This window comes from Anabrus simplex, chromosome 8 (genome assembly GCF_040414725.1).
Source record: "Anabrus simplex isolate iqAnaSimp1 chromosome 8, ASM4041472v1, whole genome shotgun sequence".
In the NCBI taxonomy this organism is placed as follows: Eukaryota; Metazoa; Arthropoda; class Insecta; order Orthoptera; family Tettigoniidae; genus Anabrus; species Anabrus simplex.
The window spans coordinates 71429115-71444951 of NC_090272.1; the positions used below are offsets into that span (position 1 = coordinate 71429115).

The following is a 15837-nucleotide window of genomic DNA, read 5'->3' on the forward strand; positions in this document are numbered from 1 at the left end:
TCCACCTGTTTTGGCATATGTTGAATTATACCAAACAGGACACACATACTCTGCCGCAGAATAGCATAGTGCCATTGCAGAAGTTCGGATGGTTTCAGGTTGGCTACACCACTGTGATCCGGCCAGTTTCCGTAAAAGATTGTTCCTGGTGGAGACTTTCGATTTGCAGTTCATGCAGTGCTTCTTGAAAGTAAGAGATCTATCAAGTGTCACTCCTAGATGTTTTGGAGACTCGCAGTGTTCCAGTTCGACCCCTGACCATACTATCTTTAACTTGCGAGTAGATTACTTAATGATAATAGAGTTTATTGTTATTTCTGTAAGCTTCTCATTAAAAATGTGACTAGAATATTCTGGTGCAACACCCAGCTTCAAATACCACCAGCTGCTACTGGTATCAATGTCCCCATGATAACAACCAGTTGCTTTTTGTAACACTCTGAGTGACTGCACATTCATGGTTGGTAGCTGAACACTTTTTTTTTTTTTTTTTTACAAGTTGCTTTACATTGCATCGATACATATGATGATGATAGGACAGGAAAGGGCTAGGAAAGGGAAGGAAGCAGCCATGGCAGCCCCAGCATTTGCCTGGTGTGAAAATGGGAAACCACAGAAAACAATCTTCAGTGATGCCGACAGTGGGGTTCGAACCTACTATCTCCTGACTACTGGATACTGGCCGCACTTAAAAACAAAAAATGCTGAAGACAGAACACAGTGGAGTATGACTTGATTATACAGTACCTGCATCAGGCAATCTTGATATGTTGATGGCAAACTCCAATTAATGTTATTCTGTAGATACAAGTAGTAGTAGTAGTAGTAGTAGTAGTAGTAGTAGTAGTAGTAGTAGTAGTAGTAGTAGTAGTAGTAGTAGTAGTAGTAGTAGTAGTAGTAGTAGTAGTAGTAGTAGTAGTAGTAGTAGTAGTAGTAGTAGTAGTAGTAGTAGTAGTAGTAGTAGTAGTAGTAGTAGTAGTAGTAGTAGTAGTAGTAGTAGTAGTAGTAGCCGCCACAAAGTTACAGTGATCAAAGGCAGTTACACACACAAAAAAATGTTTTGCATCACCTCAGAATAAAGAGTTCCTGACTCTTTACAAAACAAAAAAAAGAGAGACGTACAGAGGTACCATTTCAGTGTAATTTATTGCCCAACAAAACAACAAATGAGAGCTTCTACAACAACACAGCCATGCTTACTCAATTTGAGTTACTGAATACAGCACACACTGGTATCTTTAATACCAGGTAACATGTCCCCTTGCATGCCTGAATTTGTCTTGACATACTGTCTACTAAATATTGTAGATAAATGAGGTAATCCACTTAATCAATACAATATAAAATTAGTACTTCAATTTATTTTAATCATGCTACTAGTTTCGGCCTATTGATATTAGGCCATCATCAGCCGTAAGGTCTTAAAACATTAAAAAAACTAATTGGCCATAGATATAATAAAAATAGATAGCATAATATTTGAAAATGGTTCCGAATATGTCATTGTATTGAGCATGTAACACAACAATTGAAAATTCTTATGATCTGTTGGTATACGTCAATAAATATAAATCACTGTCTTGAAGTTATAAATGAAAATAATACATGACAATTTAAAAGTAAAACTATAAAATATTAGATCGGAACAATTTTCAAGTATCATGTTATCTATTTTCGTTATATGTATGGCCAATTAGTTTTATAAGTGTTTAAGGTCTTATGGCTGATGATGGTCTAATATAAATAGACCAAAACTAGGGCCATAATTAAAATAAATTCAAGTACTAATTTTATATTGTATTGATTAGGTGGTTTACCTCACTTATCTTCAATAAATATATTGTCATCAATACAAAACATGAAAATTATAAACTTTGATACTACCCACTAGTTCATCTAAATTGTTAGTCCAAATTGACCCACTCCTCAATGGTGATTCAGTATGGATCTTGCAGAGTGGTTGGTGGGTCATAATGTTTATAAAAATGCTTTTGAAATGATAGGGATTATGTCCAGATAACATGGCGGCCACTCTAGTCGAATGATATTGTATTGACAAAGGAAATCATTAACCACACGATGGATGCCTGCATTATCGTCCATTAAGACAAATTTCCCTACAAAATGCTAGCGATATAGTGTCACTGTGGGTTGGAGTATATCATCCCTGTGCCGTACAGCTGTGACAATGCCGTGTGTGACTAGGAGTGGTGCCCCATATAATGCCACCACAAAAGTTCAGAGAACCACCACCTTGCTGCACTGTTGGGCAATGTGTCTTGGACGTGAAGCCTGACAACATTGCCTCCAAACGCATTGCTGACAATCGTCAGGAACAAGGCTTATGTGACAAGGACTTTATGCCAATTCTGAAGAGGACGTTCAGAATAGTTGGGCCCATCTGTACTGCACCCCATAATGTCTCTGTTTGAAAGCTGGTTCTCATCATGTGTGTCAAGAGTGAAGTTGTGCCTCATGCAAACTGTTTCTCACAGTTTGAGTTGAAATGTGGTAACCTGTGGCTGCCAAAGATCATTATTCTGCACGGTCGCATTGTGTTCGGGGTTCCTCCAAGCTGTAATTCGAAGGTAATGGTCATCGACTGCAGTTGTAGCCCTGTGCAAGGCAAGTCAACAGTTCCTGTCTCCCTGTACTGCTTGTATGTTCAAACCACATCACTTTGTCCAGGAAACAGAACCAGTGTTTCTCACCTTTACACATGTTAGCGAAATACCCAACCTCCCTCTACAGGACATGGACTCATCTATCCAACTCCGTGAGTATGCGCTCTGTTACGAAGAAGAGCGACATCTGTGAGAGATTGGTTGAACGGTTAGTATCCAAACTGTTTTTGAAACAGGAACAGCAAAGTTGGACTAACACGTTCAGTACCTGCTTCTGAGCGGGACACTTGAATGCCTGGACCGGCCATTTTCATGCCCGGCCCTCTTGACGTGCATCACTTAATACAATTTACAATTACTCCTAAACTATAAGTGTTAGAAAAATGATACTTTCTGCTTACCTCTTGTAAATATTTGAGGTGCGATATATGGTGTGACAGGTTTCAAAATACGTCTAATTTTATACAGCCTATCTATATTTTCGGCATAACGATTACTGTCACCGAAGTGAAGAAATGAATATGAAGGAAGTGTATTCGGAACATTGTTTTAGAAAATATCGTAGTATGAATAACAGGGTCTTCGGTCCAGTACATTTTTATATCAGGATTTTGGACTAATCGGTTTCCACGATTGCATGATCGAATTCTTTGTGAAAGGCCGGGGCACCGTACTTATCACTTGACTCGCGTATAGATTGGTCTGCTCACACATACTGATAAAATTCGTCATTCATGAAAATACTCACGTAACTCAAAATATCCTGCTTATTTTCTATTTGAACGTTTATACCTGAAGTCTCTGTAAATGGTGGAACGGGTGGACAATAACTAGAATGATATGTACCAGGCACTTCACTTTTCTCTATAGGCCTATCGGATTCGGGAATCACAATTTCCTCACCACTCTCACTTTCACTATCTGAGTCTATTTCAGGAATAAGTTCATCACCAGAATAATCATTGTGAACAATATCTATTTAATCTTCCGTAAGAAACTTTGTATTATAAGCCATTATACTACACTCGGTAAGGACGACACGCACTGCATTGGAATCTCAAGTACCGACTTGACGCGCGAGGAAGTTATGAGATTTTCCAGCTAAAACTGCTGAGATAAACATGAGCCCACTCAACGCGAGGGTTATCTCAACAAGGTCAACCAACTTCCTGCTACAACCAGTAACGCTGACTACGGTGTAAAAATGCATAGATGACGAATATAAACAGCATTGCTTCGCGCGAAACATTAAACGTCTTACGCCGTCCACGGCCCGCAGCATAGGAGCAAGCTTGAACGTCTTACGCCGTCCACGGTCCGCAATGAGTTAAAATTGAGTGTGCCTGTGGCTGTACAGCATGACAGTATCACGAAAAGTTTATTCTTAAGGGCCTAAAAAATTCCAGAATTTACTATCATGTTTACTATCATGTTAAAAAATAAGATCTCTGCAATTAAGCAACACAGGCTAGGGAGCGTGTGTAGATTACGTGTCATTGGTTGGAAGAGAAGCAGAAAGCATCTGATCATACTACTGGAGGTAAAACTGGCTGAAACTACCTGATCAGTTGTCATACAGCTCAGCTGAGGGCACTCACAAGGCCAGCAATTCCCACTCTGAGGTGAGAATGCTGACTGCTGATTTAACTTAACATATTCTCTGTTCCTCAAAAATTTAATAAAGTTTATTTCAGACTGTATCAGGAACATGCAAGTATCATTAGCTGACCACACACACGAAGCGGTAACTCTACAAGTTCCTTCCCAAAGATGAATCTTATGCTTTCATTTCAAACTCCACTTAATCCCAACTTTCTCTTTTAGGAAAAAAAGCAATTTGCCAAGCCAATTTTCAAGTCCCTTATGTTGTTTTGTCGTGTACTTTCATTGCTTGTGATTTTCCAATGGCCAATATGGGCACTGTGGGATACAGGGCTTGCTTAGGATTTTACGTTACCATCATCAGACACTTTGTTTTTCTTACCAAGACACCGTCTTGTTTCTATAAAGTGAGGAAAGAACTTTGATTCATCTCTCCGGCTAGACAGTGTTATATCAGGCTTGTATTTTCTGAAGTTTCATGTACATATTGTTAATATCAGGAAAGCAATTGAGAATATTTCCTTTTGTTCATATTTATTTTCTGAATGTGATCAGAACTGTTATTGTATAGCAAGTGCAGATAGACTTGCCCTTGTGTATAAATTTATACGTCTTGTAAACTTTACTGAGACACAACAGCAATAGTTTTTGACATTTTAAGTGTATCAGCCCACTGATAAGTTAAAAGCTATGTTTACATGCGAATGAAAAATCTCGGCACGGAGGTGGTGAACAGTAAATTGGTAACTCAGCACTTAGAAGGTTGAAAATGAAAGACTTCAAAATGCAATCAGCACTGGGAAACATTGCACTAGGCCATCAACATCCATAATGGATATAAAGCACTATATTTGTCTGTTATACATTTCACCCATCTACAGAGTGTATCAGAACAGTACTGACAAAAGAATCAGGGATGCTCTTTGTGTTATATTAAGAATGATGGTGCAATATGATTGGTGGATAAAATGAGGTTACTTTTTTTACTTCCGGGCGCATAATTCAAAGTGAAGAACTCACCTTATTTGCTATGCCAGAGCACAAGCTGCTGTTGTGCTTCAGGGATGAGAGGGGAAGGGAGGGGAAGTGGGGTGTATGATGGAGACAGATATAACGCTCCACGTGTGTGCACAAGTTTCCTTGTTCGACTCGCACATGATTGTCCTTGTCTCTTACAGGCAATATCCACAATTTTTTTTGTTAAACTGCACAAACAGTACAAGAACACACTGGAATTATGACACACTTGTCAGTCAAGGAATGCTCCAGATCATTTCTCCTCTTGTCTGTTGGCTGCAGTAATGTTCTTTAATGTGTTCAAAGATGCTGTGCTGCCACCCCATGATTGTGTGTTCCTTCACTCACAACATTGTAAATGGAATGAAATATTGAATGACAATATGCTCAATGGTTTGATAAGAGTAGATTTTCAATATGCTCCCCCTCCTACTTTGATACACAGTTTGATGTAGTAGTGACCGTTGAACTCTGTTCAGGATGTGTGACGTGTCACGAACGACCTGGAAAGCTGCCTATATTCTTGGTGCTAGTTCATCTCTTCCTAAGCATAGTAGTCCATTTGTGCAGAACAAACTGTAGACTGCCTACTGGGTCAAATGGACTGTATCGCGATTGACCTATCTAAAGCATTTGACAGGGTGGACCATGGGAGACTGCTGGCAAAAATGAGTGCAATTGGACTAGACAAAAGAGTGACTGAATGGGTTGCTATATTTCTAGAAAATAGATCTCAGAGAATTAGAGTAGGTGAAGCTTTATCTGACCCTGTAATAATTAAGAGGGGAATTCCTCAAGGCAGTATTATCGGACCTTTATGTTTTCTTATATATATAAATGATATGAGTAAAGGAGTGGAATCGGAGGTAAGGCTTTTTGCGGATCATTTTATTCTCTATAGAGTAACAAATAAGTTACAAGATTGTGAGCAACTGCAGAGTGACCTCGAACATGTTGTGAGATGGACAGCAGGCAATGGTATGTTGATAAACGGGGTTAAAAGTCAGGTTGCGAGTTCCACAAATAGGAAAAGTCCTCTCAGTTTTAATTACTGCATTGATGGGGTGAAAGTTCCTTTTGGGGATCATTGTAAATACCTAGGTGTTAATATAAGGAAAGATCTTCATTGGGGTAATCACATAAATGGGATTGTAAATAAAGGGTACAGATCTCTGCACATGGTTATGAGGGTGTTTAGGGGTTGTAGTAAGGATGTAAAGGAGAGGGCATATAAGTCTATTTTTTTTGCTAGTTGTTTTACGTCGCACCGACACAGATAGGTCTTATGGCGACATATAAGTCTCTGGTAAGACCCCAACTAGAGTATGGTTCCAGTATATGGGACCCTCACCAGGATTATCTGATTCAAGAACTGGAAAAAATCCAAAGAAAAGTAGCTCGATTTGTTCTGGGCGATTTCCGACAAAAGAGTAGCGTTACAAAAATGTTGCAAAGTTTGGGTTGGGAGGAATTGAGAGAAAGAAGAAGAGCTGCTCGACTAAGTGGTATGTTCTTTTTTTTTTTTTTTTTTGCTAGTGGCTTTATGTCGCATCGACACAGATAGGTCTTATGGCGACGATGGGATAGGAAAGGCCTAGGAGTTGGAAGGAAGCGGCCGTGGCCTTAATTAAGGTACAGCCCCAGCATTTGCCTGGTGTGAAAATGGGAAACCACGGAAAACCATTTTCAGGGCTGCCGATAGTGGGATTCGAACCTACTATCTCCCGGATGCAAGCTCACAGCCGCGCGCCTCTACGCGCACGGCCAACTCGCCTGGTAGTGGTATGTTCAACAACAATAAAGGTGTTTTAATTTGTTCCACCTATTCAATACAATGAGGTTTATAACAGTAATGTAAGTGGTATGTTCCGAGCTGTCAGTGGAGAGATGGCGTGGATTGACATTTGTAGACGAATAAGTTTGAGTGGCGTTTATAAAAGTAGGAAGATCACAATATGAAGATAAAGTTGGAATTCAAGAGGACAAATTGGGGCAAATATTCATTTATAGGAAGGGGAGTTAGGGATTGGAATAACTTACCAAGGGAGATGTTCAATAAATTTCCAATTTCTTTGAAATCATTTAGAAAAAGGCTGGGGAAACAACAGATAGGGAATCTGCCACCTGGGCGACTGCCCTAAATGCAGACCAGTATTGATTGGAAAGTAACTGTGTGGAAACAAACCAGAAACTTGTGCATTCACACTGGGAATTACCTCTCTCTCCCCCTTCTCACTTCCCCTCCCTTCTCTTCCCTCCTCTAACGCACAGCAACAGGCAGCGACTTGCTCTCTGGCATAGCTAATACAGCAAGTTTGTCAATATGAATCGTGTTTGGAAAACAAAGTAACCTCATTTCCTCAAAAAGAACAATTTTCTTTGCCAGTCCAATTTCACTGTTGCTCCCAACATAACATGAAGAGCATCCCTGATGAATTTTTGTCAGTATAGTTCTGATACACCCTGTATAGAGGGGCTGGTTAAATAGTTTCAATACATTCAGCTCAGGTTCATTTATTTTCATTGCACAACCATGTTCAAACAAATCATTCTATCTAATTTGTTTGTGAGCACATTTTGTTTGAGATGGAAGATGTTGACTGACTAGACAAATGTTGCCAGGCTCAAGAGGAGCATCATGATGGTCAGAGACATGCTGACGACCACCGGTGTCGCTGAAGCAGAAAAATCCTTAAGGCTGCCATCGGCCATAAGACAGCGGAGACCTTCTTGACGGAAGGAAAATCGCACCTGATCTGGGAAACGGCAGTCATCCTCTGAAACATATCACAAGAACGAATGTTAGTTCATTCCTTACATCTCTTGTGACATATTCTCTCCAAGTTCAGAATGGTAGGTTAGGTTAAGAGGCAGGTCACTCCACGTTCTACAGTAACACTGACAAGGGGACTACTTGTGATTACATGAAACTTGGGCGATAATAATGATTTTGCTATAAATTGAGTGGTTGTTATAGATTTCAATTCCCATCTGTCTATTCGGTCATCAGCCCAGAAGCTGGTTGGATCCTCAAATAGCACCACCAAAGGTTATGCGGTTATAAGGAAATCCCAAAAACCAATGGCAGCACCAAAATGAGGCGTACTAGGCAAGAAGAGGAGTGAGGTAGTTTGCCATTGCTTTCCTCTCTGGGTCAGAAAGTACTATTGCAGCACGACTGACCCTATGAGCAGCACCTTTCATAACACTCAGATGCACTAGTCATGCCCCAAATGTCATTACTCAGCACCACCCATACCCCAGCAACTTCCATATTGTCACAGCCATGGATGTTGACTGCGACTTCGGTGGAAGCTACTCTTTACTCTGGCCTGTGCCAAGAGATGGATGTAAAAATACTGTATCCATCAAGAAATGACAGCAGGCATTCATTTCCCGTAGGAAACTTGAAATATTTGTTCTGAACGAGAAAAATCATAATTCCAATATAATTGGGCTCCATGGCTAAATGGTTAGCATGATGACATTTGGTCCAGAGGGCCAGGGTTGATTCCTGACCAATTTGGGGATTTTATCCTTTGTTGATTAATTCCTGAGGCTTGGGGGCTGGGTGTTTGTGCCATCTTCATCATTAGAATTCATCATAGGTACGGCCCCATCCTCACAAATGCGCAGGTCACATATATGGCGTTAACAACTAGGTAAAGTAACCAAATGAATCCACCTAATCGATATAATATATTTTTTGCCTTAGGCAAATTTACATTTCAGTAGTACATGTTTTGTTTAGTATCTAAATATCAGCTACAGCGTGTTTAGGTGACATAATTAAAGGATATAAAAACATTCTTCTCATATTAGCCCTAAAACATTCACAATGCCATAAAAACCTTTGACTTTGTTAAGCCTTGAAGGGGATGAACGAAATTAACTACATCTAGTCTTAGATTAAAACTTATTGCCTAAAAACCTTGTGATAACATATCCAAATATGTTTTAAAATATTAGTCTGCGTGTTAACATGTGAGAAAAAAAAATTATTCCCGTCTTCTTGTAGTATCGTGTCTTGTTTAAGATATTCTGAGTAATGCACATATGAAGAAAACTGGCAATGTTTGCAGTGAAATTTGACACATCATTAGAGAAATGAGTGTGGATGTTTTGCATTTGACTGTGCTTTTTAGGAGTTTGGTGGTTTGCAACTCGATCTGTAACCGGAAAAAGGAGAATAGAAATGTAAGTGTATAATTGTTTAAAAACTGTTTAGAACTTTGTAGACTTACCATAATATTAGAACTGTCACTCTTTCCTCACATTTCTCGGGAGTAGTCTCCCAGCTGTTGCTTCAGCTCTCTGTCTGGTGTTATACTGGTATGTATAAGTTGGAATAGGTTCGCTAGTGCAGCAAGGTGGGGAGGTAGGGGAAGAAGGCGTGTCCTCAACCTCAATGTTGCTTGCTGTTTCTGAGGGGAGGGGGGATTTTGACTGAGAATCAGGGGATCCAAGCTTATTTATGCTGATCTTTGGAATGTCATGTTTCCTTCCTAATAACTTCAGGTAAATTAAGATGTGCTCGTAAAGTGGATTCGTATGTTCGAAGGTGTCGTTCAGACTTTTATCTTTCGCAACGAGCTGGTCTAAATAAATATGGATGTTTCAAGATTATTTATTAGTTTACCTTTGTTCATTCTACTTATGATTGTAAGGTCTTGTTCGATATTGGTAAAACCATGACCTGTCGTGCCCATATGGACCCCGTGGCTGAGAATCTTCTATGTTTTTCGGCATTGACATGCTCCTGGGTACCTCCATCCAGATTGTCTTATATAGGATGCTTCACAGTGGAAGCACATCAACCTGTATATCGATGAATTAAGGTATTTTCCTTTCTTGAGAAAGTTTACCATGTTTTGGTTAAAAGATCTGTGTTTCGTTTTGTTTGTTGAGAATGCAATTTTGTAGGTATATTTCTTAAACAGATTTGTCAGTGCATAAATGTTAGGCTTGTTTTAGGTTAACCTTAGGTATTTCTCAGCCTTCTTCAGTTCTAACGACAAATTAGATTGTTGTTTAACTGTAAATTTATTGATTATTTTATTTATGTGATTCAAACTAAAACCATTATGGAGGGCTTCTTTACAAATAAACAGTAGTTTTTTTTCTTGCTCAAGTTTAGAAAGGAGGATCTTAAAAGCCCTATTGATGAAACTATAATAGGTGGATCTTTTTTTGTGCTTCTTGGTGCAGGGAACTTTTTTATTCCTAAGTGTGTTTATGATGTTGTACATGTTCAGTCAAGCGTTCATCAGTCAGAAAAGGCTGGGAATCAATGGTCTAGATACTTCCATTAATGACTGCTAACTTACCTGTACACTTATTATAGGATGTGGTGACATTCACACTTAAGTAGAGAGGCCGACATGGCCCTGCACCTCCGCAAGGGTTGTCCATATTGACCAGACTCTCCTCATGACCACTGACCTCTATACAGCTGTCGGGTCGTGATACCACCGGCAGCTCCCGGTTCCAGCAGACAGATAGTATTCCATAGCCACTGCCACGAAACTATCATATACATGAAAAGCAAACAGAAGAAATCAAAGAAAGTTATCTTTTTCATCAGATGGCAATAAAGTTAACATTCAGTCAACACTATTTATTATGCATACATGTTTCATCCTATCTTGAAGGCTTCTTGAGTGCATTAGATTTTTTAGATCAACATTGTAAATATTATTTAATGATAACTCAGTGTATACTGAGTCCAGGAGAGAAGGCGCAGGTTAGGCCAATGCGGCATTCGCCCACTAGATCGCACAACCACTGCTTCCTGTGAGTACAGTGTGTACATGAGAACTAAAGCTATTTGTTGGATGTCACATGGTGCAAGTGATTTGCTTGAAAATAGAGTATGTCTTCTCTACCTTCAAAGTTCTGTTAATGCATGATAGAAAAGCCCACTGACTGGGTTACTGGAGCTAAATTAACTTTGCATCACCACAAACAGGTGAGTACACTAGGTTTTTTGTTTTATTTTTGTTAGTGGCTTTACGTCGCACCGACACAGATAGGTCTTATGGCGATGATGGGATAGGAAAGGCCTAGGAGTTGGAAGGAAAGGGCCATGGCCATAATTAAGGTACGGCCCCAGCATTTGCCTGGTGTGAAAATGGGAAACCATGGAAAACCATCTTGAGGCCTGTGGACAGTGGGATTCGAACCCACTATCTCCTGGATGCAAGCTCACAGCCACGCGCCTCTAACCGCACGGCCATCTTGTCTGGTAGTAGGCTAGTCAATGACTATGCTGGTGCGATATGTGCCATGTTGGGCTGACACATTTCCTGGGGCAGGGACGCATTATCTCTCCCCAAACGTCAAGTGAGATGGCGCATTACATTTCTGGGAGAGATGGCGTGATATTCTCCTATGCCATCTAAATATATTGGTCCATTTTCAAGTGCTGAATCTACTCCAACAAAGGTACTTCATAAGATCAGTCGAGTTACAGAATTGATGGCACCAAAAGCGATTTTAAAAAATATTGGCCACTCAGTTAATCACTCCTGAGAATATTTCCAAAAAGAAAGAAGAGAAATCTCAATGAACACAAGGAACAAATTACAAAGAAAAGTTGCAACTACTGCCACAAAGCGAAAGAGTAGGAAAGCAGAAAGACCTCAATCCAATGATATAGCTAAAAAAGATTCAAGATGGGCAAAATAATGCAGAATCTGATGATTGTAACAAGTGTGTGGAGTGTTGGGAGAACTATTATTTGACAAAAAAAGAAGGATGATTGGATTAAGTGCACCAACTGCAACAAGTGGCTGTATGAATAGTGTTCAGTGCATAACAACCTGTGTAATGATTGTGGATGAGAGAGAGTGAGGAAAAACATATCCAAAATGGACTGAGGGGTAATAAATCTTTAAGGTTAGATAATTAATTGATTAATTAATGACCAGTGAATATCAGACAGGTGAATATAAATAAGGCAAATAAATATATCAAAGTTGTAATCATAGTTTACTTCAAAATTTCTTCTCTCCTTAGCAAATCAAGTACATAATGCTGTAACGAATAAAACTCCATCTGTTTCATTACTCCAATTTATTTCAGGATCATCCAATAAAAAGAACACACACACACACACACACACACACACACACACACACACACACACACACACACACACACACACACACACACACACACACACACACACACACACACACACACACACACACACACACACACACACACACACACACACACACACACACACACACACACACACACACACACACACACACACACACACACACACACACACACACACACACACACACACACACACACACACACACACACACACACACACACACACACACACACACACACACACACACACACACACACACACACACACACACACACACACACACACACACACACACACACACACACACACACACACACACACACACACACACACACACACTCTCTCTCTCTCTCTCTCTCTCTCTCTCTCTCTCCCCCCCCCCTCCCTTTGCCGGGCTGAGTGGCTCAGACGGTTGAGGTGCTGGCCTTCTGACCCCAACTTGGCAGGTTCAATCCTGACTCAGTCCGGTGGTATTTGAAGGTGCTCAAATATGTCAGCCTCGTGTCGGTAGATTTACTGGCACGTAAAAGAACTCCTGCGGGACTAAATTTGGGCACCTCAGCGTCTCCGGAAACCATAAAAGTAGTTAGTGGGATGTAAAGCAAATAACATTATTATTATTATTATTATTATTATTATTATTATTATTATTATTATTATTATTATTACTACTACTATTGTTATTGTTATTATTATTATTATTATTATTATTATTATTATTATTATTATTATTCTCTCTCTCTTTCTTTTTTTTCTTTTTTCATTTTTTCTTTTCTAATTAGGTATGAATGGCCACACTTACTAATTACTGTCTATTTACAAATTGCTCTTCCTTATGGCGCAGCAGGCGGTCCAGCACGTTGCTCTACCTGGGGACGCTTAATCTTTACTTTCACTTTCCCCAAGTCCAGTCACCTCATACAGCAGCTGTGTGTAGACCGCTGGATCCGAACACAGGACTACGGGCCACTCGACAGTCGCCAACTGTTCGTTGGTTTGACTCCACAGATAGTCCAGTAATTCACACAGTCACATGCAGTGAACAACTAAACAGCTCAACAGTATTCAACAGCAGGACGATACTCACAACAACAAACATTAACACAGGTCCATTTATCCTCGCACTCATGATAATGGGTTTCCTTGTTGACTCATGACGATCTTCAGTCCACAGAAATACACAAGCACACCGTTCTCTCAGGTAGTACACGTTTTCCGTTCCATCGTCTCCATCCCACCTACTCATTGGATTCTCCGACACAACAACAGCTCCTCATTCAGACCTTGGTGGGATACTAGCAACAGCCAATACCTCTGTTGCCCTCAGCCCAGCCACCAAACCCCAACTCACTGAGAGTCTTACTGACTCCACCACAGAGCCCAACCCTGACTTATAGCTTGGGTGATTTGAGCCAGAATTTTTGAGGTGGCTAGAGACAGAACATTCCCGTTGAATCTCCAAGAAACTCACAGGTAAGGCGGTCGATAAGAATAATACACGGAAAGACCGGCCCCATCCCACAAGCTGGCTGAGAGATCCCAGGTCGTCTGAGTCACTAGCCCCTTCCTGGATGTACTGAAAGGGCTACCAAGGGGCTGGCACATAACAATACCATCTCACCCGGACACTAGGGGAGAGATGGCGCAAGTGACACACCTTCAATCGAAAGAGCTCTTCCGGTAATCTACTTACATTAAGACCATTTCTTTCGTAAGGCAAAGAAGAGAGATACAAACAATGACATCAAGTATGAACACAAGTTAGTCAAAATCTTGGCAAAGACTTGCTGCATGATCACTACAAAATGCACACCATCTCTCCCTCATTTACTCTATACAATAACATAACTCATTATCATTAAAAAAACTCAGTATAAGAAAAGTTATTCAATTAAAAGTGTTTAAAACAAATTAAAATTAAAAATAGGAAATTGAAGGACTAAGACTTGCTTTCAAGTTCTTCAGAATCATAGTCTAAATTACATATATTTTCTTAACTTTAAGTCTGATTTAAATATTTGTAGTACTGGAGCAGTTTCCAACCACAGGCTGAGTCTGTTTGGAACATAAGCCTCTCCATCGTTTTATGCTCATCCACCACTTCTCTTCTGGCACTCTCATCCAGTTCCTTCCTCTTGCCTTGATATTCCTCTTTACACCTTTCAGTCATTTGACCCTCAGTCTTCTTCTAAGTCTCCTTCCCCTCAATTCCATTTCTAACATCTTTCTTGGTATCCTCTCTTCTCCCATTCTCTTAACATGTCCATACCACTGCAGCCTTGATTTTTCTTTTCCTGTAGGGGTACCTAATTTACCATTTCCCAAACTCTCTCATTTCTTACTCTGTCCATTTCTGCTTGTATTCTACATTTATTCTTCTCCTTCATCACCCATGTTTCTGATCAATACATCAAAATTGACACAAAATAAGTCTTGTAGATATTTTCTTTACATCTCTGTGGTACATCCCTGTTCCATTTCAATCCTCCCACACTCTTAAAGAATCCATTTGCACACCTTCCTCTTTCATTGTTTTCATCCTGTTTTTTCCATTTTCTTCTATTACACTTCCCAGGTATTTAAAGCTTTCAGCTCTTTTCAACTGCTCCTCTCCTAATGTCATCCATTTGGTTCACTCTCACTATTTCACCATATTAGTAGGTCATCTGCAAACAACACTCTCTACGCTCCCCAATGGTCTGTGCTACCTTCTGTATTACATCATATCACCACTATATATAGTAGAGGTGAGAAGGTACTTCCTTGCTTTACACCATTTGTTAAATTAAACCATCCAGTTCTTTCAGTTCCAACTTTAACACAGCTTTCGTTTCCATCATACATATTTTTCACCATTGTCACTATCTGCTCATTTATTGCTTTTGCTCTCATAGCTTCCCAGATCTTGTTTCTACAAACACTGTCATATGCCTTCTCTTTGTCCATGAAGGCCATCACCACACTTTCCCCATACTCACAGTGCAGTTCTTGTAACTGCCTCACTGTTAATATGAGGGTCAAGAGTATATATAAACAGTTAAATTCAGTGAACACGAGTCACTGAAAACACTAACCAAATTGATGTCATTTGTAGTCCCACAAACTCTCCAACAATGATTTATTCCTCTCCTTCATCACCCACGTTTCTGATCAATACATCAAAATTGGCACAAAGAAAGTCTTGTAGATACTTTCTTTACATCTCTGTGGTACATCCCAGTTCCAAATCAGTTCTCCCACACTGTTAAAGAATCCAGTTGAACACCTTCCTATTCATTGATTTCCAATCCTGTTTCCTCCATTTTCTTGAATTACACTTCTCAGGGATAATTAAATTTTATTTTCTTCTGCATGTAACTGTAGGTGACCTCAAGGATCCAGCATATGAAACTGTGTGCTACACTCAGTTGATAGCTCATTGAAATAAGATAATATTAATGCTTCAATAACTATTACTGAGTCCAAACA

At 39.8% G+C, this 15837-nt stretch overlaps 1 protein-coding gene across 1 annotated transcript in view; it reads right to left on the reverse strand.

The window, feature by feature from the left end:
* Window positions 1-1127: 1127 nt before the first annotated feature.
* LOC136878799 (uncharacterized) overlaps window positions 1128-15837 on the reverse strand; it is a 140301-nt gene continuing 125591 nt past the window's right edge. The window contains exons 14-15 of the mRNA XM_067152281.2: window positions 10571-10769; window positions 1128-8020 (exon numbers count right to left, since the gene is read on the reverse strand). Of these exons, the coding sequence (XP_067008382.2) occupies window positions 7848-8020; window positions 10571-10769 (372 nt within the window). The 3' untranslated portion in view covers window positions 1128-7847. The remainder of the gene's footprint in view (window positions 8021-10570; window positions 10770-15837) is intronic.